The sequence below is a fragment of the Panthera tigris genome, chromosome E1 (genome assembly GCF_018350195.1).
Source record: "Panthera tigris isolate Pti1 chromosome E1, P.tigris_Pti1_mat1.1, whole genome shotgun sequence".
In the NCBI taxonomy this organism is placed as follows: Eukaryota; Metazoa; Chordata; class Mammalia; order Carnivora; family Felidae; genus Panthera; species Panthera tigris.
In genome coordinates, this window is record NC_056673.1 from 30,790,089 (window position 1) to 30,817,899 (window position 27,811).

The 27,811-nt window shown below is 41.5% G+C and overlaps 1 protein-coding gene across 5 annotated transcripts; it reads left to right on the forward strand.

Annotated features, from left to right (window-relative positions):
* The first annotated feature begins 1,493 nt into the window (after positions 1-1,493).
* On the forward strand, positions 1,494-27,811 carry MMD (monocyte to macrophage differentiation associated). 5 transcript variants are annotated; one of them, XM_042966084.1, is made up of 8 exons: positions 1,494-1,718; positions 9,596-9,677; positions 13,027-13,187; positions 16,087-16,161; positions 17,912-18,013; positions 19,847-19,916; positions 25,925-26,059; positions 26,951-27,811. In XM_042966084.1, the coding sequence occupies exons 1-8, from the start codon at positions 1,693-1,695 to the stop codon at positions 27,029-27,031; spliced, it is 732 nt and encodes a 243-aa protein (XP_042822018.1). In that variant the 5' UTR covers positions 1,494-1,692; the 3' UTR covers positions 27,032-27,811. The 5 variants fall into 5 exon arrangements, with proteins under 5 accessions (XP_042822018.1, XP_042822019.1, XP_042822017.1 ...); XM_042966081.1 differs by lacking the exon at positions 1,494-1,718 and adding an exon at positions 4,943-6,607; XM_042966085.1 differs by having other exon boundaries at positions 1,496-1,718; positions 25,925-27,811.

Genomic DNA, 27,811 nt, shown 5'->3' on the forward strand with positions numbered 1-27,811 from the left:
TGAAATCATCTGTTGGTTCATTGTGTTTTTTTAAACCTTCTTAGAATTATTTCATATTGTTATTTAGATCTATTTTTATTAGTTATTTCCTTTGTAATCTTCCCCACCCCAATCAATTTATTCAGCCTGGTGGCCAGACAGAACAGATGAGAAAACTTTTAATCCATCCTCATATATCTCACTTGGTATAGAAAAAAAGTTTTGCTTGCTTGTTTGTTTGTTTGTTAAGACACATACTACTTAAAATCCTAGGGAGAGACAGTGTGGTGTACCAAAAGGATCTGAGGCTTTAATATTAGACAAAGATGAGTACAAATCCTAGATTTGCCTTTGGCAAGTTTCCAAAATTCTCAGTCTCCTTATCTGTGAAATGAGTAAGATAATGCCTATCTCCTGGAGTTCTTTTGGGAAATTAATGAAATCACCATGGAATGCACCTGTCCATTGGGAAATACTCAAGGAAAGGGAACTAGAATTCTGAGTGAAAGAATTTCAGGTTTTCAATGTTGCACTGCATGCAGAGTAAACACTCCTAACAAGCTGGCCTAATAGCCCCTTGAGAGTCACCGGTTTGGGGTGTGGGAAGATGGGTGTGGACAGGCTACCTACCTAGAGGGGAGCACACCTAAATTCCAGGAGTGATAAGGGAAAGGATCAAGAGGTCACCCATCATTCACTTTCCTTTGAACGTCTCTTCCAGCAAGCCCTCTAGTTTTAGGTTTAGCGACAGGATCCTGATTCATGTCTACTGTATGGTCTGTTTGGAAACTGCCTAGATTTAAAAAAAGAAGAAGAGGAGGACGTCAATAAAAAGATCTCTGTAGAGGATATCCCCATCTGTGGTTCTCATTTAATCTCAGCGTTTCTTAGGGATACCAACCTTCTCACATGGCACACAAGGAAAGGTTTTTAACTCTGCCCTGGAGCCTCGCACAGTAGCAAGAGCTGGCTCTCAAAATGGTGCAGGAATAAATGAATGGAGCTATGGAGAAATGAATGTGAAGAATGAATGAATGACACACAGCCAGGACTAGAACGCAGACAGAAGTCCTTGTTTGCTGCTATTTTCTTCACAGCAGCTTTGAAGAGTCTTCGTCCATCCTCTCCTTCGCAATTTCTCCTCCTCTCCCCTCTGCCCCTTTGCTTTACCTGGTCCACCTCGACCCCTTCGAGGAGAGCGCCGCCCTTCCAGCCCTCCTCCTCTCCCCCTAAGCCCGCCCCTCCGCCTCGAGGCCCCGCCCCCAGCCGCGAGGCCCCGCCCCTCCGCCCGGGCCCTGCGGAATGAATGGCAGCTTTGCCGCCGCGCCGCTCCGGGTGCTGATTGGCCGTCCGGCTCGGTGACGCGCTGGCGGCCGCGGGCGCACGCAGGCCGGCGGAGCGGGCAGGGGTGGAGCCGGGCTCCGGGGCGGGGCGCGGGTGCCCGGGGGCGGAGGAGCCGGGAGGCTGGAGGCGGGAGGCGGGAGGCGGGAGGCGCGGGGGCCGTTTAAGCGGCCTCCCTCCCGCCCCCAGCCGCCCGGTCTGGCCCCGACCCTGTCCCGACCCCCGGCCTGGCCCACTCCAGCCTGCCCCGCCGAGCGGTCCGCCGGGCACGCGGGCGGCCTCCGGAGCAGCCCAAGCCCATGAGGGCCGCGCGCCCTGCCGCCGGCGCAGACGAGACGGAGCTCCCGGCCCCCGAGGAGGAGCGGAGGATCAATGCGGTTCAAGAATCGATTCCAGCGGTGAGAGGGATGGCGCCCCTGCCCCGCCGGCCGTGCCGGCAGCGGGTCCCCGATCCCGCCTCGTCCGGCGTGGGTCCCGGCTCCTCACCTGGATCCATCCCCCCGCGGATCCCGCGCCTTGGCCGGGGACCAGCTCCCCGGGGATTCCCCGCCCTGCCGTCCCCGGGCGATCCCCTTCCTCCCAGCATCGGGATCTCGTGCCTGACCCGGGTTCCCGGACCCCGAACCCCGAGCCTGCCCTCCTCCCAGGGGATTCCACTGCGCACCCGACTGCATCCTGCCGACCCCCATCCCGGCAAGTGCTCGTGCCTTGCTCTATGGACCCGAACCGCAGCCGCAGACGCCGACCCCGGTTCCGCCAACCCCGGCTGTGGCCTCCACCCCAAATCCCCAGCGTGGGGGGGCTCCCGGGGCGCGCGGAACAGGGGTCGGGTAGCCGCTGCGCCCTGCAGTTTGATTTGTCGTAAACCGGGGTGCTGGGCGTTTTAGTGCTTTGTCTGTGATCGGTCCTAGCAACTGGGAAACTGAGGCATGCTCCACTGGGTTAGCCTTGCCCAGCCAGGTCCGGGCCTTGCTGGTTCTCTGAGCTTGCTGGCTTAGCGTCCAAGGGCGGTGCTGTGTTGGGCACTGCGAAGGGGCAAGTTAGCATTCGGGTGGTAAGAGCTGCTTTGAGGCGCCTGTGTTAGGAAACGAGGAGGAGGAACCGAGGAGGCGCCACCGGAAGGTTGGCCGGCAGCTCATTCACTGGAGGGCTGGTGGGAACGCCAGCCTAGGGAGGCACCGTGGCCTTAATCCCGACTCGGGTGTCTGCCATTTAGCCATGGATGGGGGCTGGCCCATGGTTCCGAGAGGAAGCTCTGGGCTTTTTTTCTAATTCTTCTTCGTTTAAGTGGGTGAAAGTTCATCTCCCCTGTGTTTCACTCTCCATCCTTTGTCTGAATCTGTCAGCCGTGGCCCCATTCCCAGACCTTCACTAGCAGGCAAGCTTGGTGTGCAGTCATGGGAATTTGAAAGAAGACAAGGAATGCATGAAATCCTCCAAGGAGGTTATTGTTGAGGTTTTAGACGTTGCCTTTTATTTCAGAATTTCAAACTGTACTTTTTTTTTTTTTTCTTTCCAACCCCCTAGTATTCCCATGCCCACTCACCCATTATGCTTCTCTCATTCCTCCCCCCGGGCCTCAAAGGTAAAGGAGCCAAAAATGCATAGGAAGAGTTGGGGTGGACTGTGCCATTAGAAGGGTGAATCAGTTTGAAGATTTGGATTAACTTCTGAATATTGCTCATCACTCAGGGTGTTGAATGCCTGGCAATATTCCCCTGGTGGGAACATGGTATCAGTGCTTCTAAAGGCAAAAAAGAACCGTGATGTCTGGCTTTAGAACTGAAGTCAGGAATGAAGATTGGAGGGGTCTTAAGGGAGAAAGGAACCTGCATTCAGACATGATTGGTAAAGCCCTGTGCATGTGGTTTGTTTGATTTGGTTTTACTTCTTTGCACATCTTGTGCTCTTCCTGTTTTCAGAGAACAGTGGAAATATTCTGTGAAATTACCCTTCCTTATTTGATTGAATTTGTATTTCTTTCCTGTCATTTGAATTCTCCTTTAGAAAGAAAAAAAAAGCCCCCCCCTTTTTTTTGCCCAAACATTAAAACAAATCTTCAGAAAAATGAAAAGAAAAAAACAAAACAAAACACCTTCATTTAGGATCCCACTATCTCAGTTGGTTGAACTACTTTTTGCTGGATGCTAATTTATCCAGCCCTTATTATCAATGTAGTAATGTGATTTTGCACTCCACTTCTTTCATTTAAAAATGAAAACTAGAGGTATTTTCTTTTGGTGTGGCATAGACTTTGTAATTTTCTCAGTGACTGCACAATAGGAATGGATATTTAACATATATTTTTTGGATGGCATCTACACCTACCCTGATTTTCTCTGAAGATTGAATGATCACGTAATTGCTTGTTTTTCTATTACAGACTAGACTGGAAAGCCATTTCTAAGGATAAATTTGTACTTGGTTATGAAGCCTGCAAATACAAATTAATTTAAGAAAAATCCTGGTTTTTGTGGTCTACAACATTAAAATGTTGAGAGTGCTATTCATCACCCCTTAGAGCATTGTCCATTATATATCTTTTGAGCATTCAGAAAAGTTATAGGCAGGTAAGTTACAGAAAAACTGGAGGGAAGGACATACTGTCTTTGAATGCATGTGTCTGCTTCCCCAGATAGATTTATCGGTACTCCCTTGAAGAGCATTTGATTGCAGTAAAAACATTTCATTAGGCTGTAGTTTGTGGCTGTGCCTAAATTACAAGAAATGAACACCTTGCTGGTTTGTTCTTAATAGAAACTTGGTGGTCATTGTGGCTTTGGATAAACTTCTATGGTTCTGCCATTTCCGCAGAAGAAGGCTGTAAGGAAGTGTAGCCCACTGTGCTAAGCGGAGGGTTTTATGCATGCATGGCTTCTCAAAAAGTTTAGGATATGAAAAGTGCCACTGGGACACAGAGCATATCTTCCACATTTGAGTCTCACTCCACACCCTCCCCCCCACCCAGAGTCATTTTCTCCCTATGGCAGCATCCCTGACTGATCAGAATAGCTGCTAACATTTATTGAGTACTTACTTGTGCCAGGCAGTGGCTGGGTATTTGCATATTACTCGTCTCCTTCTCAACTCTAACCCTGGAAGATAAATGTTATACCCATTTAATGGAAGAGCAAATCGAGCTAGAGAGTAAAAGGGAACTTGCCAAAATCACATGGCTGGGAAAGGGCAGACCCATTTATTTCAATTCAGTGTTTTGTCCCTCTCCACCACCCACTGCTGCCGGTTCGCCTGTTTCTGTCTCCCTGCCCACACCACAGCATCCGTGTGTAAAGCGCTGAGGCTGAGGGTCCACAGAGCCTCTACTGTATTGTGTTGGTATATATACCCCTTTCTCCAGCCTTGCTACTGAAAATCCAAGAAGGATGCTCCTTTCCCCAGCCCCAGCCTTGTGATCTGACAACCTGGTAAAGTACCTGATTCGTGAGCATTAGGATGTCTTCCAGGACAGCCTGTTGCCTTTTTTTAAATTTTATTTTATTTTTTATTTTTAAATATGTTCTCAGAACACTGAATTACAGGCATGGAGTAGTCTTCTTATATATATGCCTCTCTCTTATTCAATAATTAAACTAAATGCCTTGTACCACTATCATCACCTCTGGCAGTGGACACTATTCCTGAACACCACACCACGCTCACGCATAAACTGGCTAATAATAAGGTGCTGTGTGTCGGGGTTGGCTTACGTTGCTCCATCAAGTGATGTTGAAAGAGCCCTTGGAACGTCCATGGTCTTTGCCTTTTCATGAGACTTAAGGTTCTTTTGGCCCTAAAACTGCCTATTTCTCTTTATTACATACATAGCCTGTTGGATCCCCAGTGAAACTAATTGACAAGGGGATACCTCTCGATTAAGACAAAATAGTTAAGCGACAGCCAGAATTTCTATTTATTCACTCAACACTTACTAAGTTCCAATAGTAAGCTGGGCATTGTGCTTGGGATTGGAAAGAAATGGTAAACAAGAAGGGCTTCGTGGAATTCACATTACCATGGGGAAAGATGAAATAAAAAATACAAAAGTGGGGGAAAAAAGCCCAATTTTTACTAATTCTGGTAAGGGTCCTGGTGGGGTGGGGAGGGCTGACATGATACTTTAGGTAGGATGGTCAGGAAAACCTCTGAGGAGCTGACACTTGAGCTGAGCTTGACAGGTGAGGAAGGTTGAACCTTCTGGAGAAGAACGTTAGAGGCAGAAATAAACAGCAAACACAAACGCCCTGAGCCAGACAAGACCTTGGTGTTTTAAGGAGCAGAGAGGAGGTGGTGTAGCTGGAGGGTGGAAAGTGGGAGGAAGGTGGCACCTGGAGGCTGCAGCAGTGGTGGGGCCCAGGCCACCAAAGGCAGGTTTTAAGCTAGAGTTGGGGTGTGTGCTATGATCTGGTTTTCATAGACTATTGTGGCTGCCAAATGAAGAAGACAGCATATGGGGGGACAAGTAGGGAGACTGATGAAGAGATTTGTGTTTTATAGATCAGAGAGGTCGATGTCTTGATGTAAGGTGGGGTCTGTGGAACTGTCTAGAGTAGGCTGATCTGGAATATACTTGGAAGTGGTATTGACAACACTTGTATTTGGAGAATGGGGAACACCTAGGAATCAAAGACAGCTTCTGGGATTTGACCTTGGGCCTCAGAGATCTACAGATGAGATGCGGATCTAGTCTCTCAGAAGGCCCAGTGCTTTGGGCTATCTGTTCTTTCTCTCCAGAGTTTTGAAATTTTGTCACCTTTCTCCCTGAGTAAGGGAGAAGCGAGAGAGAGTGTTGAAAGGAAGTGAGGAGATGAGTGAACAAACGTGACTAAAAACTTTATAGAAGTGTGGTTCCCACACCCAGGATTAAATCGCCCTCCCTCAAACCCAGTAAAACACTCTGGAAACTCTCTTCTAGGGTTACTCTGCCTGAAGTAGAGGCAGCTTCCATAAATGGGCACTGTTTTCCATAACACTTGAGGACCTTTCTCATTCTTTTTGGAGGAAGAGAATAGAATAGGTTCCTTGTGTGGGCGTTGATTTGCATTTTACTTCTGCCTTTCCATTTAGGTCTTAGGAACGATTTCTTCAGGAGGCTATGTTGGAGGCTTGATTGTACCCCGCCAGATCAGAGACAAATGGACAAATTGCACTGTCAATTTCCCAGCAGAACATGTTGTGCCATGGTTTTCACTGAGCCCCAGACAGTGAGGGGCTCCTCGCAGACTTGCTCTTCGCTGGTCTTAGAAGCAAATCTGGCTCTGTCCATGAGAGACTACCTGAAGTTACATGGGTGGGATATTTTTCTCTACAACTTACGAGTTTATTTTTACCCTGAGTGATTCCGGGTGGGCAGGGACTAAGCTGTCATAAACATGGCCACCCAGCTTCTTTGCTTTTAGGAGAAAATGTGAAAGTCTATCCCTGTTGCTGTGTAATGGCTTGACTATTTTTAGATTGGGCTGCCAGAGATATAAATTGCTATTTTAGTCCTCAGCCTGGTGGTGGGTAGACAAATCCTACTTACTGCACCCTAAACAGAACACTCTCAATCTACCCTCCACCATATTGTTCTTTACCTTTTAAAATTACTAATAGGGGGGCACCCGGGTGGCTCAGTCCGTTAAGCATCAGACTCTTGATTTCAGCGCAGGTCATGATCTCATGGTTCATGGGATTGAGCCCCATGTCCATGCTGACAACATGGAGCCTGCTTGGGATTCTCGCTCCCCCTTGCCCCTCCCCCACTCTCACAGGTGCTCTCTCAAGATAAATATTGAAAATATGTGTGTCTGTATATATATATATATATATATATATATTATATATATTATATATTATTATATAATATATATATAGATTATATATATTATATATATTATATATTATTATATAATATACATATATAGATTATATATATTATATATATTATATATTATTATATAATATACATATATATAGATTATATATATTATATATATTATATATTATTATATAATATATATATAGATTATATATATTATATATATTATATATTATTATATAATATATATATAGATTATATATATTATATATATTATATATATTATATAATATATATATATAGATTATATATATTATATATATTATATATTATTATATAATATATATAGATTATATATATTATATATATATATTATTATATAATATATATATATAGATTATATATATTATATATATTATATATTATTATATAATATATATATATAGATTATATATATATATATATATAGATAGATAGATATATATAAGATTCCTAATAGGTTATGCGACTTACAGCTCTGTTATGTCTCGGGGTAATGATGAGGTAGATCCTTGAATGCTTGGGACACTTTGAAAGCATTCTTCCCAAGAGTGCAATTATTTTCCCCTTTACTAATAACAGCTCTGTAGCAACACTCTTGCCCCTTAGGAAATTAGTAAAATTATTTAAAGGATTATCAGGGGAGAAAAAGATTTATTTATGTATGTGCGAGAATGTCTTGGATAAAATCTGAAGCTGTTAACTGCACGTTTCTGTTAAACAGTTTTCAGACCATCTGGCGAATTCCATTCAATCCGTACATATTCTGCACACGAGTTAGATAACTAACTCATTGGTGGTGCAAGTGAAATATCTTCACTGTCCCAAATTCATTCCCCAGTGGATTTTCCATCTGAACTCTGTATTGGGTTAACAGGAACTGCTGTCTTCTTTTTTATTTATTTGCTCTAAGGATAACAGGCCCTTTTAATTCAGGGAGAAAATGCTAGTCTTTTGTTCCTAAGCCAGGCACTGATTAGGATGCCTTGACCATGTGCTTCAGCCAATTTTTGGCATCCTGGCTCTGCCGTTTGGTTCAGCCTGGTACCATTTTTCATCATGGCGATTAATAAGGTGTGACTAGTCAGAACTCATTAGTGGCAAATAACAAAATCTCCCCCCTCCCCCATCTTAAACTAGCTGAAGCAAAAGGATAATTTATAGTGCAAAGGCTGTTGACATCTTGCAGGCTCCAAGCCCAGGAATGCAGTGGCGCCTCTGAGACCTGCGTGCTGTTGGGGTTCTTTTACCTCTGTTGGTTTCTCTGCATCTGCTTCTTTCAGGCAGCCGCTTTATCTGCCTGAATTTACATCTCCCCTTTTCCAACAGAACAGACAGAATAAACCAGCATCCCTCAGAAAACATGGCACGGGTGTGGGTTGGACTTGGGGAGAGCCTCACCTACACACTGAAGTGGAAGAATGCTTCATGGTTTTCACTGTGCACTTGTTTCCACAGAGTTGGCCCAAAGGGAAGTGTGGAATGTGGGTATGTGTCTATATGTATAACAGATATTGGTATTTAGATACATACACATATTTGTGTGTATATGTTTGTTTTTTTTAAGTTTATTTACTTGGGGTGGGGAGGGGGGTGGCAGAGAGAGGAAGAAAGAGAATCCCAAGCACGTTCCGCACTTTCAGCGAGGAGCCTGATGCGGGGCTCGGACTACGAACCATAAAATCATGAGCTGAGCTGAAGTCCAACACTTAACTGACTAAGCCACCCAGGCGCCCCAAGTATGTCTGAATTGTATAGCCAGAGTATCAGGTAGTAGTCCTATATTTGGATTTGGAAGCAAACTTTTAATTCAGGAAGAATGCAGGTAAAAACATATCTCTTGTTTAGGCAGCCTAGACACAGCCCAGCATCATTTATTTAAGCTCTCTGTGCTGGCACAGGTAATACAATATAGGGAAACCAGTTGGATGGGCCTGCTAATTGTGGAATGTAGCGTGTAAAGATCGACATGTATAAAGGTTTATGCATTTTGAGAGAGAAAATTGAAACCTTGTATTGTGTCCCTTTTCATCGAATGGCAGTTACAGGCATTTAAAGTTAAGAAAAATTCCCTTGTTTTTTTCCCCTAAGATTTAAGATTTGGTTGTGCCTTTTTTTTCTTTGTAATTTTTTTTAGCATGGGGGTGGGGTATGAGTTGAAGGGGGTGGATAGGGTTTCTATTTGCTTTTGGTTGGTAGAAGGTTTTTCTTTTGACTAAACTGAAAGAATACTTAATCCAGTGAACTAAGGCATTTGCTTTCAGATCATGGTTGTTGGCTCAGTTTACACCTGTTTGGTGGCTTTGTTTTTGTTCCCGTAACTAGGTATTTCCAGCAGTCCCCTCTGCAATTAGAATGGACCAAACAATATTGGCAGCCTTCCCCATTGTTCTTCACACGCTTTGAGCTTTTTCACGTGATGTCTTTTTGTTTGGACAGGTTCATGAACCACCGGGCCCCAGCCAATGGCCGCTACAAACCAACCTGTTACGAACATGCTGCTAACTGTTACACGCATGCAGTGAGTATGCGTTGTCTGCCTTTTGCATCCTTCCCAAAGGGCCCCGGTGGGAGGGAGGGCTATTATCTTTAGTCCCCTCAGCCCAGTTAGTTGGATGTGCCTACCTCTGTGACCTTTGCTCTCAGGATATCAGTGCTGGGTCATGTTACCAGAAACTGTGAACATGTCGAACGCGTTGAGTGCTCTGATCTACAGTCAGCAATGTCCGTCCTAAACTGACTTTCTCTGACAAGATCTTCCTTAAAAGAGCAATAGTAGTAAGTACTCTAGTTATGGGAAAACCAAAGAAAACTAATTTATGAGGACTGTCACCTCTGAAATGAAGTGACTCACCCTTTCAAGACAATCCGCTGTGTTCGTGTGGCCAGGAGAGTTGACGGTTTTGATGAAAAGGGTGCTTTTTCTTACTAAATGATCCCTTGAAACAGGTAGGCACACCGTCCCAACCTCTGCAGTGCCCATATTATTCCACATCTTGAAGGAAAAGCTGATTTGATCCCTAAATTCTTAGTGAACTTTTTTTTTCCTTAAAAAGCAAAACATGCTCATTATAAAAAACTTATAAAATATTGAAGAATATATAAGAAAAACAAAACTACCCAGACATAAATTAACACTTTGGTACATTTCTTCTACTTGCGTGCTGTGTTCAGGAACATGTATTTTCATGGTTTTCCTGTTAACGTATTATTGACATTTTCTTGTGTCATTGTGAATTTCCTTTTATCTATGGCTTCATTATTCCCTTTGAAAGTTGCATTTAGTGAGACTTTTGAAGGAAATATTGTGGCTGCATAGTCTGAAGATACGAAATAGAGAAGGAGGCCAATTTAATCCTTTCATGACCAGTGTTTAGAATAGGCTAATGTAATTATTTTAGACAACGTTAGTACAATACATAGGTTACATACATATGTCTTAAGAATTAAATTTGCCTGAATTCCAGTTGTGCCTTTTCATGTCTTTAATCTTCCCCAAAGAATAGTTCTAGTATTTTCTGTAACAAAACAATGATGCCAAATAACCCCCAAATAAACTTTGTGGTTTCCAGTGGACTCCTTTATAATCTAATAGAACAACACCATTTGGTCATTCCTTAGCATAAATCAAAGTTTATAAAGCATTGGTTTTATGTACTGTAATGATGGAATTCACATATTACTTAATACTGAGACATCATCTTCATTTATCACTGAACGTCCTTGTGCCTTAGGTGCTAAAAAGACTTTTATTTAAATAATTAATATGCTTGAATCTAGTTAATGAGAAAAAATTACTAGCTGACATGCTTGCCCTGGATTCTGTAGAAGAGCTTCAATAATGAAATTTGGAGTAACCTCTCTAGTGGACAGTCTCTTTAGACCCATGGCTTCGCTTCTGGGGAACAGGAAAGATTCAGTGGAATTCTCTAGACTTGATGTGACCCCTGTCTTCACTTTAGTGACACACTTATGTAAAGTGAGCTTTCACCAGAGGGCCAAAATGTTTAGAGTACCAACTTGGACTAAAGAATGCACACCTAATTTGATTGTCTCCCAAACCTGCAGGATATCCAGCTTTTATTCTTGACCAGATGTTCGATGAATTTAACAGCTAAAAGTAAATTATTACTTCTGAAGATAATTGTCCATAGACCCATAAGAAAAAGTTGTGTGCTTGTATGTGTGTGTGTAACTCTAGGGCAAGATTAGGATATAAGGAATATAAAAGCCTGAATAATAATTTATGTGGCCTGTTCCTTCACTCATTGCTCCAATATATATCCATTATTTTTTTCTATTTACCAATTACAAAACACTGATGAAAGTTACAGGTATAGTGCCTTGATAATTTCCATACCACTGATCAATAAAAGTAATCAATGAAGTGTTTTTTACTTAGCATTATATCGAGCACTTAAACTACTTAAATATCATAGTTTGGCTATAGAGATGCACAGTTCACCTCTAGGAATATTATTTGCTAGAGATGGACCGGATTGGTCCCTTGTGTCTTCTGGGTATGTCATAAGTTAAGGAATACTTGTAAAAAACAAAGTTAGGGAAAAACTGACAAAACCTCCATGTTAATTTTTTAGAAGAGAAATGTCACCTTATTAAACTTTACTAAACTGTATCCCTAATTTTTGAATTTCAGAGAGCAGTAACATTTCTTCCATCATCATCATTTTATTTAAAGAGAGGGTATTTTAACATGAAAAAGTAGAAAGGACATAATCTCAGAATAAATGAAGTTCTGTCTTATGAAGAACTTACCTTATTGTCTTTGATTTTTCTCATACTGTCTGGGCCAGTGAAAACTTCAGCATTTGAATATTTAGTGCTGATCTTATCTAGGGGATAGGATATTTTTGTTGGAAGAGGGCAAAAGTAGGTGATGGGGGTGTGGAGAGAAGATTGCTAAATTTTGCATTCTTTGCCAGGTACGTGTACTCTAATAATCTAATAAAGTAGTTTATTTTTTCCTGAGGATGTGTATTAATATAAAATGTTTGCTCCTCTTCAATTTTACTGAGAACCTACAACGTCTCTAAAAAGATGGAGTCTTTAAAAGAAAAAAATTCACTAGTCATACTCATACTCCTACGACAGACATTGAAATCGGTGTCCATGTGGAGTGTAAACTATGGTACAGGAAACAAAAATCCCTGTAAGGTTCTGATTTCTTAAAATTACTTGAGTAGATGAGAGGAGAGTGGATTACCCTTGCTTACTTGAAAGGTGCTATTAAAAATGAAATAACCCAAAAATGCTTTCACTTTGCAGTAGTTCCCAAATTGGTGGAATGATCCAAACTAAAAATCGGGACATATGACTTGCACAGTTGATGTGTGTGTGTGTGTGTGTGTGTGTGTGTGTGTGTGTGTGTGTGGTGTGCACATTAGGATACTTATTGACTCGATTCATTGGCTTAACCCTTTGCTGAAATATTGACATGTCAGTAGTTCATGGGGGAAATAGGAAAGAACATTTAAAAGCAAGACCTCCCTGGGAAATCTGGGTGTATGCTTGGCATTTGAATATTTGAAGTACCTACTCAAAATCACATTAGACAATAGGATGAAATCTGTTCTTCCGTGATGAAATCAGGATAAAGAACATCTGCTTTGCAACAACTGAGTAATGTCACATCTTTTACCACTGACTTCAGTACCTGCTGGTGGGCACGGTTCCTGGGCCCTGAGCAGCCATAGCTGACAACTCAGTGTGGCTCTGGTGAGGATTATCCAGGAGAGGCAAATGTTTAAAATTATCTTTCTAAAATTGTCCCTGCTAAACCTGTGTATTTTTAACAAAGGTCTCAATTTAGGAAAACCCAGGATATTTACTTTTCTTTGCCTTTCCCTCAGTTCCTCATTGTTCCGGCCATTGTGGGCAGTGCCCTCCTCCATCGGCTGTCTGACGACTGCTGGGAAAAGATAACTGCATGGATTTATGGAATGGGCCTCTGTGCCCTCTTCATTGTTTCCACAGTATTTCACATTGTATCATGGAAAAAGAGCCACTTAAGGTACCGTGGATAGCACGCTATTTCAACAGATCAGAATAGTCGACTCAGGTTAGCCTCCTGTACTGGCATGTTTCGTCAGGTTGAAGCAGTAGAGGAGCTAGATGTCTTCTTGCCTTGTATTCGGGAAATTTCCTATGGATTGGGCATACTCTGAGGACCCCCATATGTATCTAAGAAAGCTGGCCTTTCTCAGAAGCCGCCGACAAAACCGCACTGTTTCCCCAGGACTTACAATGTGGAATCCTGAGACCTCTTAATGTTGTCGGGTGCGCCAAGGATGCCCTAAGAGCGCAGCAGCTGTGGGGTAGTGACAGACTACAGTGAACTTGGAGTCAGTCCAGCCCTGCCACTTACCCGTTTGGAAGTCCCCTGACCCCACGGAACCTCTGTGTCTTCATTACTAAAATGAGACTAACAATGCCTGACTCGCAGGGTTCTGTGATAGGTGAATGAGACAGTGCATGCCAAAATCATCTGAAAATTGCAAATGACCAGGACTTTGTAATGTAAGGAGATTTGCTACAGTTTGGGTTTATTGTCTTGCAAAGTTCAGCTTCCAGTATTGGGTGCTGTGTATCTGTTCAAACAGAGTTCACAGATTTTGCTACAATTAGCTATCAGGTACTTTCCAAACCATACCAAGCCCGTTAGCCTCCCAACGAGGACATAAAAGCATTCCTCCTCTGGGTGAAGGATTAATTTGGGGGAATACAAAAGATGCAGCACACCATTTAGTTGCTTATGGAATAGATTCTGTACAACCCCAAAGCACAACACTTCTCAGAAAAGGAGTATTCCAAGCAGACTTAGAGTGCTTTAAAATAATAGAATATAGCTTTCGGTTTTACAGAATGTCCAAAGAAAAAAATCTCAAACATTCAGACAATCCAGTATTTAAGAACAGGGTTTGAGGTTCGTGAGATGATTACCGGTCTCCTTATGTGTGGAGTCATAGTTTCGTAGCAGGAAGGATTCTTAGGGGTCATTAATCCAGACCCCTTAATTTTCACCAAGGGACACTGAGGTTTAGAAGTGGTCTACCTTGCCCAGGTCAGTGACCCCCAGCAGTGTCTGATCATCCCAGACCTCTGACTCCCAGTCCTGAGGAGTTTTTCACCACACCCTTCTCAGTACTGCTTACAGTTACCAGCCGGCCACCTTTGCCTAGAAGGTGGCAGTTCCTTGGGCCAAAAATGAAACCACAGCATCGGATCATGAGGGCTTGCTGAGGCATACTCACAAGAGAGCCCCAAAAGTACCTGTCTCTCCAGCACACACTGTCACAGAGATCAGAGGCCAGAGCACTTCGTTATTGTCCTGGCACAACCCAGTGCCTGTGGTTGTCTCGGCTGTCTCGGCTTTGATGTCTAGACTTCTGAATCAATAAAGAGTTGTAGATGCATACTTGAGTATTCAGGGCTCCCTCCCAGGGGCCGGAGAAGAAGGTGTAACAGAAACCAGGCTCTCTTGAACCTTGAAATAGCACTGCTAGAATCATAAGCCATGTGTGGATTTTTGCTCTGTCTTAATTTTTTTATAGATCCAAATATAGCCTTAATTTATAAAGGCAAGGGAATGAGCATTTGTTGAGTACCTACTATGTGCTAGATACTATGCTAATGAACACATGGTCCACGTGATCTCATTTAATGCTCACACACACTCTATGATAGAAATGTTGTTATGTCTGTTTTCCCTGTGTGGAGAGTAAGGGTCAGAGAAGCCGGTCATGGATCTTGAATAACATTACAGGTCTGACTTTACCTTCTGTAACAAGAGCCTAATAATCTAGAGAGCAGAATCAGAAAGGCCTCAGACCTGGCTAGGAATCACAATCATCCAAAGAGTTAAAAAAAATAAAATAAAATAATAATAATAATAAGATTCTTCTCTTCCCTCCATCCCCTACCCCATGTTCTAGCCCTTTTATACATTACAATCTTCTGGACTGGAGTTTGTGACTATTTTATAAGCTCCCCAGGTGATGGTGATACGCAGTCAAGTTTGAGAAGCATTAATGTAGTGTAAGCCTTTGAGACCCGTGACCTAAATTATTTTGCCTTCACTAACATGACTAACGCTAACCGTGACTAAAACGTCCTCAACTTGCTTTGGTCGACATTGTGTGTGTGGTGAGGCAAAATGTAACAGTAGCACTCCACCAAATCACAGCTCTCACCACTTGGACACTGAAAATGGATTCAAGACGATGCAGTGCATTCACACTTTTAAATCACTTCAGTAAAGGGCAGGTTCTGTCTAATCCATTTGGGGACTAGACCTCAGTGAGCCAGATCTTTGTACACGTCCTGAATTTTCAGTTTTGGAAGGAGGAACTCATTTAGAAATCCAGGTGGCTACCTGCTTGCAGCAAATATGCCTCTTAATTTTTTGTTTATTTGTTTTTGTTTTTGTCATTGTTGTTCCTAAGTTAGTTTCTGAATTTCCTTTATTACAACGTATCATCTACATTAAGCTATTTGAAGTGAAACATTCTTTGAAGGTATTCTAAAAAGGCATGAAAAACCCCTTCACATCCTGCACTATGACAGGGGTTGAGGGGTGGTCTGCCCTCGAGGAGTTTTCTTTCTCAGTTACATAGGCTCTAAAAGAAACAGAAAACCTCAGAAAAGACAGGTTTTGTTTGTTTGTTTTTTAACCACTTTGGAGTTCCTGATTACTCTATCTCAAATATGGTGAGTATCGCATGTGCAAGCTTAAGAGTAATGTAAAGCTTTTACTTGTGGCTTCATAATATTAAAACTACCTTTGAAAGCCAAGTTATAACTGCCCCAAGGAACTAGAACAGGAATGGAAATTACAACACGGTGGAGTGATAACCCATGCTGCCAGTCTGAAACTTTTCTGAAAACTTGCTAACTTGTTTTTCCCCCACTAGGACAGTGGAACATTGTTTTCACATGTGTGATAGAATGGTTATTTATTTCTTCATTGCTGCTTCTTACGCTCCATGGTAAGATACCTTCTTTGTATTTTTGAAGGTAGCGTTTTGGGGATAGAATTTCTGTCCCCCTTCCCTCCCTTCCTCGGGTCCCTGCCCCAGCCCCCATGCATATGCCCCCCACCCCACCCCCTGCCAGTACACATGCATACATGCTTTTTTAAATTTTTTATTTACTTGGGTCAGATTGCAGATTTTAAGGGGAGAATGTTACTGCTGTTCAGAATACATACCTGGCACTGGGTTATTCAAGAGGAAGCGCTAAGAACTTGTTCGTAGGTAGCATTCTGTCTTTTGAAATATGTCACCCTTGCTTTCCACATTCTTTTTCTGCTTTTGCTGCTGTTCATAATACTTGGACATCTAATTGTTTAAGTGGAAATGCTGTAAATACGTGTGAGGAAAACAAGCTCGCTTTTGAAATTTACCGTTTTCAATTCACTTCACAGCACGGTAGCTACTATATATGGAGTACATGTCTTACTTCTTTAGCTTATATGAGTAGAAGAACTAAACAAATTAGCTGTTTAAAATATCTAGTATTCTGGCGCAGTGGGTGGAGCGTGTGACTTTTGACCTCAGGGCTGTGAGTTTAAGCCCCACACTGGGCATACAGATTATTTTTTTTTAAATGATATATTAAAAAAATATATACCTAGTATTCTCTTCATTTTTTTTTTTTCTTTTTATCTTTCTGCTCTTTTGGTACAGATGAGGTAGAATCTGTTGTTGCCTTGAAACCTAAATTAAAGGAACATTCGATTCCCTCTACGAAGACATGATCCAGTTTTAAACACTCAGAAATTCATGTTGTGCCATGAACTGCTAGGGTCACTAGAAACAACAGGCCTCTACATTCTGACTTACGCAGCATCCATCATTAAAAAGAAACCTAATTGTCTGTTGGAGTAAAAAGTGTGTTCCCTCTCTAATACTTGTCACTAAATTATAGGTCTGTATCATATTGGAGTGAGAACAGTTACAGGCTTTGGGGAAGTGCTCCCCAATTTAAGTACATAAAATTTTTTAAAGTTGGCTGAGGAATCAAATATTACAGTAAGGAACTTGTTTTCATGTAGTTTTCAATAGGCAGGTGGTGCCTTTTCCATCTGGAAATAATCGTTTCGTTGCCGTAGCCAATCAGAATAACGTTTGGTTTTCTTCTCATGTCCATTCTTAATATGAAATGAGTACAAATGAATTTGCAGCATCTTAAAACTCAAGCTTTACAAGAGTCCACAGTTAAAATTCTGACAAAATGTCTTTCATAACATACGTTGGGCTAATTCATGTTCTCTCTTGGCCGAGAGATTGGTAATGCAGGTACTTGGTCTGTGTATTAGGTATCCGCTGTGGGTATGTGATCCTGGCTCAGGATTTTGTTCAGGGTTCTCATTAAGCTCTGTAAGCGGTCCGCTTGCAGATACATTATCAGAATTGAGCTAATCTGACAGCAGTCTGCCTCATAAGGCAAGTCAGGCATCACAGGTGTGATGGGACTCACTTCATACCTCCTTTTAGCTGGTTCTGTTTTTAAACCACAGTGGAACAATTCCAAGTCTTAAAGGTCGACTGACAATTTTATCGTTATTAACTTTGCCCAAACTGCCTGAATACTTCCGTGGCATGTTGGATGCCTTTTCCTCCCGGTTTTATGCTAGCGCTTGTTCCCCCAGTTTTCAGGCCTAGAGGAAAACACGGGTCCTGTGAATTCCCTTCATTTATCACTTCTGTTCTTTGTTGTCATGTTTACATTTTTTAGGTTAAATCTCCGTGAACTTGGACCCCTGGCATCTCATATGCGTTGGTTTATCTGGCTCATGGCAGCTGGAGGAACCATTTATGTATTTCTCTACCATGAAAAGTAAGAGAACGTAATTTACATTTGATAGTTTAAAAATTAACTGCCTAAATTTTATCGACATTACAACATAATTTGCTTTATATTTGCACTTCAAAATAGTAGAAATACATAAATAGAATATATATTGCTTTTAACAAATCTTTGAAACCATTTGGTATTCGTTGTTGGTAGACAGATTGCTGTGGAAAGAACTGAATGGCACACGTGTGACAGGAAACAGTTGAGGGACAATCCTCAGGTGACTGGCCTTAGCAGCGAACTTAGCCTTATTCTCTGTAATCTACGCTTAGCCCATGAGAAAAGTAATTGCTTCTCAAGCTTTCTATGAAGATTGAAGATAACAGATAAGAACAACACTTATCTAGACAGGAACCCAGAAGATGTTCCAAACTAAGCTTCCCTGAGAAAGGGGATATTTGGAGAGGCATCCTAATCACAGGGCACATTTTTTAACCCATTATTCATTGCCCATAGTCAGAAATGTGAAGCAATATAAAAAGGAAAGCCTATTGAGATTTAGCATGATGGCTCTAGAGGAGACCTTCAAAGTCATCTATTCCTGCCTCATGGTTAAGAAAAAAAAAAATGAGAACATTTAGGATGTGCATCAAATTAGCGATTCATGTAGAATTAGGACCCAAGTGTCCTAGTTCTTGTTCCATGGCTCTTTTCATTACTTCAGATGCCTGAATTGGAGAAACCCACAAGCATGAAATCATTGTCTTTGAGTACAGTTTATTAGCTTACCTGTTGTTGTTGGCAGAATGGCTCTCAGAATCGAACATGTTGTGTTTATCACAAAGTATTAAGTTATTTTCTCTTTTCAGAAGAAAATGGTAGCTTTCACTAACTTCTGACTTTGAAATTCACTTAAATGCATTTTTTACTACAATTAGCAATTCTGAGTGGTGTTATGTAGTGTATATAAATCCAAGAGAACAGTTTGCTTCTTGGGCCCAAACCCCTAACTTATATCCTTGGATCAAATAGAAAGTAGAGTAAAACAACTATCTTTTCTCCTATTCCAGGCTTCCTAATGTAAAGCAAACCCACAAACCCATTCTTCCCCAGGTCCCTGATAAGGTTACTTCATGGTGGACTCTTGAGTATAAAACATGGAGAATGAGATGTGAGTCACCTATGGCCATTCGGTTGGGCAGATATTAGGGAGTGCCTAAAGTGCCAGGCACTGTGGTAGGCTTTGCACATCCAAACATAAATGAAATTTGGCCCCTGCCTCCAGGGAACGTAGAGCCTCCTTTGATTAGGCTGAAATGCAAGTTAAATTTCAGCGGAGTATATTTTTTAGTGTTTTCGGACATTCTGTAGCCTCATGGGATGAGCCTTACAAGTTGGGAGTTTGTGCAGATGAAAAATAAAGAGACAGAAAACTACATGCTCTTCATTCCTTAGGGCTCCTGCCCCTCCGCCACTGATAAACCTGGCCCCATATGGCATCCCTGTCCTGTCCATCATGATAATTTCAGCTTCTTGTAGCTGTGGATTGGGGCAGTAATGAGGGCAAATGCTGGGAGATTGGAAGCGGGAAAATGCATGGTGGATTGGATGCAACAGTAACTCCTTTTGGCAGAAAACATTTTCCAAGTTGCTAATGGAGTTTGATGCCATTTCAGTCCTGAGAGGAATGCTAGTTCACTGTCACTCAACTATAGTGTTTTAATCAGAGCCCTAATGGTCTACTGGGAAAATATGGTTCATTGGGATAGTTGAAGACTTTGCATTTCTCTTTCAAAAGAAAAAAGGGAAAGCTGGTATGGGACTGGACTAGGTATTATAGGAATACATAAAATGAACTGCCTTTCTATCCTGCAGGTATAAGGTGGTTGAGCTCTTTTTCTATCTCACAATGGGGTTTTCTCCAGCTTTGGTGGTGACATCAATGGTAAGAAATGGCTTCATAATTTTAGTTATTTCATCTAATTTCCTTTTTAATTGCTGGGATTCTTCATGTGTGTATAGATACGATATGTAGTTTTTCTTTCTGAAATTATGACATGTCCATTAATTAGAGACTCCAAAGAAAAAGTATGTAAATAGCAAAGCGCCAACAATCTGTTTTAGCTACTGTTTGGAGTTTGGAGAAGTTCTACACTGAAGTGTGTTTCTTTCCATATGGTAATCTTCTGTATGTGTTTCTTTGGATAACCTCATGGGTTATTTTATCTTTTGGATAACCATAACCATAACCCATGAGGTTATGGGTGGAGGGGTATTTCTGCCCGAAATGGTGTCTTAACCCTAAATCCACAGAAGAGGGTAAATTTTTTTATGTCTTAAAATGAAAAAACTATAAATTACTGACTTTTTAAATCCTAAGAATTCGAGGGACCAGAAGAGCCCAGTTGTGTGAACATTTTATTTAATATTTCCCAAAAGTCTTCACTTTTACTTTCCTTTCACTTGGTTTTAAGTCAAATTATTTCTCTTTCTTAGAAAAGTGCTTTTTTATTTTAACTTTGCTTGAAAATTTCTTTTATTTTTTTTTTAATATTTATTTTGGAGAGAGAGAGAGAGAGTACGAGCAGGGGAGGGCAGAGAGAGAGGGAGACACAGGATCCGAAGCAGGCTCCAGGCTCTGAGCTGTCAGCACAGAGCCTGAAGCAGGACTCAAACCCATGAACCATGAGGTCATGACCTGAGCCAAAGTTGGATGCTTAACCAACTAAGCTGCCCGGGCGGCCCTATCTGTTAATTTTTTTTTTTTTAAGTTTATTTATTTATTTTGAGAGAGAGAGACAGCTCGAGTCTGGGAGGGGAAGAGAGAAAGAATTCCAAGCATGGTCCACATTGCCAGTGCAGAGCCCGATGCAGGGCTCAAACTCGTGAACTATGAGATCGTGACCCAAGCTGAAATCAAGAGCAGATCTTAACTGACCGAACCACCTGGGCACCCCTCTGTCAATCTGAAAGAAAAACAGCATTGTGGCCTTGTGATCCCATCCAACTGGTTACTTTGTGCCATTAGCTTAGTGCCATCAGCTCCAGTATCCTACGCTCTACACTGTTTGGCATTAGCCACTATGTTGTTAATTAAGGAACTCACGCTGTGTCCAGTTTGAATTCTTTTCTCAGTCTATAGAGGTCAGAAGACTTGTGTCTACCATTTCACTCCTGAGCTCATGGGCATATTATAAGAATGTACATAGCTCCTGCCCTGGTCACCAAAATACCTGTTAAAGGTTTAGGAATTACAGGTTTGCTTGCTGTTTTCGGTAATACGTCTTATGAGAATGTCACAAGTTGTGTTTCTTTAGGATTAAAGAGCTTTATGGTAGCTTTAATAATTACCTAGCATTAGAAATCCATATAGTTTAGCTGGTAAAGGTAACAGGGAGTAGTGAGGGGAAGGAGATGAATAATGGAAATGAGAAAATCTGCCTTGCAGGCCATCTCGTTGGAGGGCAAATCAGGACACCCAAAACAGTTTAAGCAAGGTCTGTATGTGTAGGTTACTAATCACTAGAGTAGGACATCAAATAAATTCCCTCTGGCTACCATAAGAGCAGGTTTCTCCAGTATTTTTACTAGCCTAAATCTTGGCATTTTCACAAGTTGTACAGTAGTCAGTGACTAATGTTTATGGTAGCCAAACAGGATAATCCTCGCATTTCCCCCCATAGACCTTAGCACCAAGCAGGAAACTACAATTCATGTTCAATAAGAAACTCTCATGAAGTTTTTATGTCTTTGGGGAAAGTGTAGGCTGCTGTGGGAGCACATGAGCCAAGCACCAGAGGAAATGGTGTTCAAGCTGATTCATAAAGACAAAAAAGGGCGTAGAGATAGTAAGGATGATACAAGTGGAAGAGGAAAGAATGTAGCATGAAGGGAGCCCTGAGAGGAGAAAGCACTAACACCTTTGAAGAATTGAAAGTAGTTCATTGTTTGGAACATGAGGGTGTGCACCTGTTTGTGCCTCTGGGCATGAGGCAGGTAAGTGTGCAGGTAGCACAAGTCTTGTGATAAAGCTGGAGAGCTAGACAGAGACCAGATCAAAAAGAAACTCATAAGCCATGTGAACTAACAACAGTAAGACTGGACACTCTAAGCTTTGGTTCTGGTCAGAACCAAATGACTTATTCTTATGCCATAAAGAATGATATAAAACTGGAAAAAGTAGATGAAACAACTGTTTCTTGGTATTGGACTCCAGACACAGGACTGTATTCCTTGAGGGAACAGAAACCAAAAGATGAGCCTCAAATTCGCCCCAGTTTTCTCCCTGGGGACACTTTCCAAACTGCGACAAAAGAAAGGGGAGCCAGAAAGCAGCAGTCAGCGTGGAAGAAACAGAAATCAGCATTTCAGCTACTGAGCCTGCTGCAGTTTTGGGGTAGGATCCTGGAAAGGAGGGAGCTTCATAGAGAGGCATCTCCGGAAATCTACAAAGGGGTTTCCCTGAATCCTTGCCCAGATACTAAGCTGGATTTGCACAGGGCAAGACTCTGCATGCCCAGGTCAAGAGTAGCTATTGGAAAGCTGTGAGATAGGTAGAGATTCCAGAGGTGCCTGGTGCTGGAAGATGTCAGGGTCCAACCAGCCAGAGTGGCCATGCTGAACAATTCAGGTGTTCAGCCGAACCTAGAAAGGTGACCTTCGTGTCTTAGGAGAACTGCTCTAGGTCTGGAGTGAGGACTGCCCTGGAATTGCCACAACAAATATACCTGATCCTCTGTACATAAACTGCCTACAGAACAAAACTCAACATTCCTAAAAGGAAGACCACAGAGTCTGTACTCCCAACAGCTTGCGTCCATTTATTCAAACAAAGATTAGTAGATAAACAAGAAGCAAGAAAAGGTGACACCACACACCTAAGGAAAAACAAGTCGATAGAAACAGATCCAAAGAGGACAGAGATGTTGAAATTTTACATACAAGGACTTCCAAACATAATGAGTAAACAAATGAAGAATCTCAGAAAAGATATGGAACTATAAAAAAGGAACCAAGTGGAAATTCTAGATTTGAAAATGATATGTTAAGAAAAAAATTCATTGGAGGGTTTAACAACAGATTAGATACTGCAAAAGAAGAGATCCATGAACTTGAAAATGCATAGACATGCTACAGGCTGGGGGAAAATACAGCAGTTGCTTTCTCTATATGTATCTGGTAAAAGACATGTATATGAAATATATAAAACACTCCAAATGAGTAATAGTCAGTCCTATAAAAATGAGTAAAACACTTGAACAGGCACTTCACAAAGAAATGTACTCAAGTATCCAGTAGGCCCTTGAAAAAGTGCCCAACACCATTAGTCATCCTGGAAATGAAAATTAAAACCTCAGTGTGCTACTAGAATATATCCCGTAGAACTGTTAAAATCAAAAAGACTTGACAACACCAAATTCTAGCAAAGATGTGAAATAACTGGAGCCCTAATTCATTGTTCAGGGGAGTATAAAATGGTATAACTATTTGGAAAATTGTTTAGCAGTTTATTATAAAATTAAGCATAAACTTATGACTCAATAGGTACTACCCATCAGAAATGAAAACATATACAGAAAGACCTCCATAAGCCCCAGATGGGAAGAATTGATAAACAAATTATAATGAATAAATCAAGGGAATGCTAAGTGGTAAAAAGGAAGGAATAATTGATATACATAAGCACATGCAGGAATCTCACAAATACAAAAAAACAGACATAAAAATGTACATACATTATAATTCCATTTATGTGAAGTCTAAAACAGATTTGGTCTGTGTTAATGCAGTAAGAATAATGGGTACCTAGGTGAAAGAGATTGTCCAGGATTGGGAAGGGGTGTTGGGGTAGTTATCTATCTTGATAGGAGTATGGGTTAGCTAGGTGTATGCATTTATCAAAACCCATGGTGTTCATGTAGTATTTATGCATTACACCCTGTAAATTAATCATCAATCAAAAAAATGACCCATCCCTCCCACCCACCCACCCCACCTCCCCAAAAGAATATAAGCCCCAAAAGAATATAAGCTCAGGAACCAGACTGCCTTGATTCAAACCCCATTCTGACACTTAAAAACTATGTGGCCTTGAGCAAATTATGAAACCTCTCTGTGTTTTAGTTTTCTCATCTGTAAAGTTGGGATAATAGTACCTAATTTAGGGTTGTGAAGATTAACTGAGTAAATATATGGAAATGCTTCAAACAGTGCCTGCTGTAACAAAGTAATGACGTGGGTCATGATGAAAATGTGTTTTAGGATTAACTATGTTCTCGTTCTTTGAAAGTTGATAAATTTGGTGTCTTAGGGAGCTATCTTTAACAGAATGTTATGTCAGAACCAACCTGTATACTTGGCTTGGTCTCACGCTTATTGTTTTAGCAGAAAGAAAAGAAGAGTGGTGTCTTTTGGGCAGTGACCAGCTCTATGACTTTGTTCAGGCTACTTCATTCCTCTGGTTTTACTCTCTTCATCTCTAAAATGAGAAGGTTGTGTTATGTTAGATGAGTGGCTTTTACTGTTTAGGAATTATATGCCTCCTTAAAAATGTGATGAATACTTTCTAGAAAAAAAATGCCCCTAATGCACATACCAGAGGATTTTGTATAATTAATGGATATTAATTGCTTTGTAACCTTTAGGAAATGATGAATGTGTGGTATTGGAATTTTTTTGTTTTGTTTTTTTTTTTGTTTGTTCTGATAAAAATCAATCTGGCTGACTTTCCATCTTACCAAGGTTAATGAAAAATCTGGAATCAGTCGATTTGGGTTGGCTCCTTCCCCATCTTTTGATCCTACAAAAACCAGGGGGCTTATGTGAACTTTGAAGAAAGGACTGATCCTCATCTGTGGCCCTGGGTCCTCATGCCTGGTTCTTGGCTCATGGTTGTCCATTGCTGCCACTGTCTAGGCACATGGGGCCCCTTCACGTTGGTGGCTGCATTAGAGCTTTCCCACGCTCCCTGCTGGACTTGGCTGCAGTCCAAGGCTCCAGGGCTCACAAGGTTGCAGTCATCAGTGCCCAGGCCTCTGGGACACCCACACACCTGTCCCTTTCCAGGGCCTCGCCACAATCTGGCTTAGGTTTCCACCACCTTGCAGAACCTGAGACTTTTCTATTCCTAGTCCTCAGGAATCCAGGGGACTGACTTGTTTCATCAATCCACCCCCCCCCCCGCCCCGCCCCGCACCTCCACCAAACCCTGCCTCTGTTCTCTTTCCCTCATTCACACAGACCAGTTTAATTTTGAAGATGGGCTGAGGTCTTGGAAAACCAAGAGCAACCTAAAAATTCTCTTTTTTATGTTAAAGCACAAAACTTCCTGCTAAGCTAAGAAACGCCCAGGCTCACAGACAAAAAGGCCTGGCAACATGTAGAAGGTTAGGAAGTATGTTATCCTTAAACGCTCTCTGATCTCCGAGGTCACATGTAGCCCTGATTTCCTGTGTCAGCCATAAGGAAGCTGTAAGCTCACACAAGCAGCGGGGAGTCTCAGAAAAGGAATCGGTGTGGTCCAGCGTTTGAGGAGGATAAGGGAAGTGAAACCCCGGGCCCAGATGTAAATTCTAAATGGAGTGGTGTGGCCGTGCCTTAGTAGGGAAGAAAGCTCTTAAAGGAGAAGATGAAAGCCAAGGATTATACTTTATTAAAATGAATTCCCATGTCTGGATGTGATTGTAATCTGCTTCAACATGCTGTAGATGAGTAGAGTGTGGGTCCCGTAACCCGACTGCTTGCTCCGGTCCAAGATGGTCAACCCCCAGGGTAAATCCAGGTTGATGGATGAGAGGCTTTTAAGTTAAGTTCATGATTACGGACCGGGATTCAGCCTGTGCAGCTACTTCATTGTCTAGAAAATCAGCAGGCTCAGGGGGAATTGCAATTATCTCTTTAGTTTGTCACATTGAGTAACATCAAAACCTCTTTCTCTTTTTCCTCTGTTGACAGAATAACACTGATGGACTTCACGAACTTGCCTGTGGGGGCTTAATTTATTGCCTGGGAGTTGTGTTCTTCAAGAGTGATGGCATCATTCCATTTGCCCATGCCATCTGGCACCTGTTTGTGGCCACGGCAGCTGCGGTACATTACTATGCCATTTGGAAATACCTTTATCGCAGTCCTACAGACTTTATGCGACATTTATGACCAATCTGTACTAGGTCTCAAAACCAGTATTATTTCAATTATGGCACTTGGGAGTGGGGTAAGAGCCGAAGGTTGCACAGAGGGAAAAAGACAAACAAAGACAACTGCACTGACTTCCTTTATATCTTTTGAATATAATTACTGTGAAAGTATAAAAGCTGTGTTCTGGAATTTCCCTCTTCACAGCAGATAAATAAGGTAGTGAATTAATTATTCATTCCATTCCACTATCATGAAGGACTCTGGATAGACTTGGCCAACTGATGTTTACAAAACAGAATTTTGTATTTTAATTTTACAGATTTTACTACATAATTTTTCTAAATTACTAGGTCAGGTTGTAAAAGTCAGTGCAATAACAAAGCTTCCTTTTTACGAGAAAATTGTTTCTATCACCTTCCCATTAGCTGTGTGAAGAATCATGGACAGAACCTACACTACTTTTACCATGTTTCATCTTGGCATAACATGGTTATTTTTTAAATAGAAAGTTTCGTTTTTTGTAAATTTTTAAAGAATATTTCATCGAAGCGCATCTCTGCGGTTCCTCATTCATGTGAATTTTTGCAGCAAGCTGTCAACATTCCACAAATGAACAAACATTATACCTCTTCTGATAGTTTTATTAAGCATAGAGAAATTGCCAATTTTTAAAAACTGCGGTTTTCCAAACTTTTCTGCCAACCTCTGACTCTGAATTCCATGCTGCTTTGGGCCATATACTTGACCTCGTTTGGTTTACCAGTGATAGAAAAGTATTTTGATATCATTAACTTTTTCAAAGGACTCAACTTTTTCTCTATGCCTTTGCTATGTGTTCTTCAGGGTCCCTTTCAACAGTGGATGAGCATTCATGTCTGTGTTACGATGGTATTATTGGAGGGGCCATCCACGCGAGACTCCTGAAGAGTGTTATGAATTACAGTGAATAGTGGTACTGCCTGCTTGGTGCCCGTCAGTTAAGTCACTGTCACTTAGCTTACTATTATCAGTTTGGTACTCATTTTCAATTGTGGAACTAGATGCACAAATTCACATTCCTATCTTTCCCCTGCATCTCCTGATTTACTTTTTTTCTTTTCTGTAGCAAAATATCTAAAAGCATTGTTTGACAGATAGAAACCCATGCACCTGTAGTTCATGGGTTATATCCTAGCTCAGTGGAGTGGTATTTAATATATCATTTTTGGTTTTTGCCCTCAGTGTCTTATATTAAGATTAACCTTAGTTGCTTTGTTTATTAATCTCCTGTTGGTGTTTTAATAAATGAAATAACCTTGCCTTTAGAATGGTGCTGGTATTGACTGTTTGCAAGTACTGGTTTTGATCAGTGGAATAGTTGGTTTGATGAAACATTTAGGCTTACTCATTGAAGTTTTGTACTGATGCGGCTTCAAAAGAGGGTTTATTTTGGGTGTGCATATGTAGAACTCTCTCATTTGGGAAGAACTGGTATTTGCTGGTGAATTCTTAAACAGGCAAGGCGCCCAGTGATAACACCAACCAGACCACCCCTACCTGCATGATTCTGACCATCCTGATGCCTGTGGTTTTGTGTGTATTCTGTTTTTAATATATTAACTTTTGTGAATTTAAAGTCTGCTCAAAAGTAACACTGTCAAAACCACTAAAATGTATGTAAAAAATTGTGCTGTAGACTAGAATAAACTTGTTACTTGGATTTGT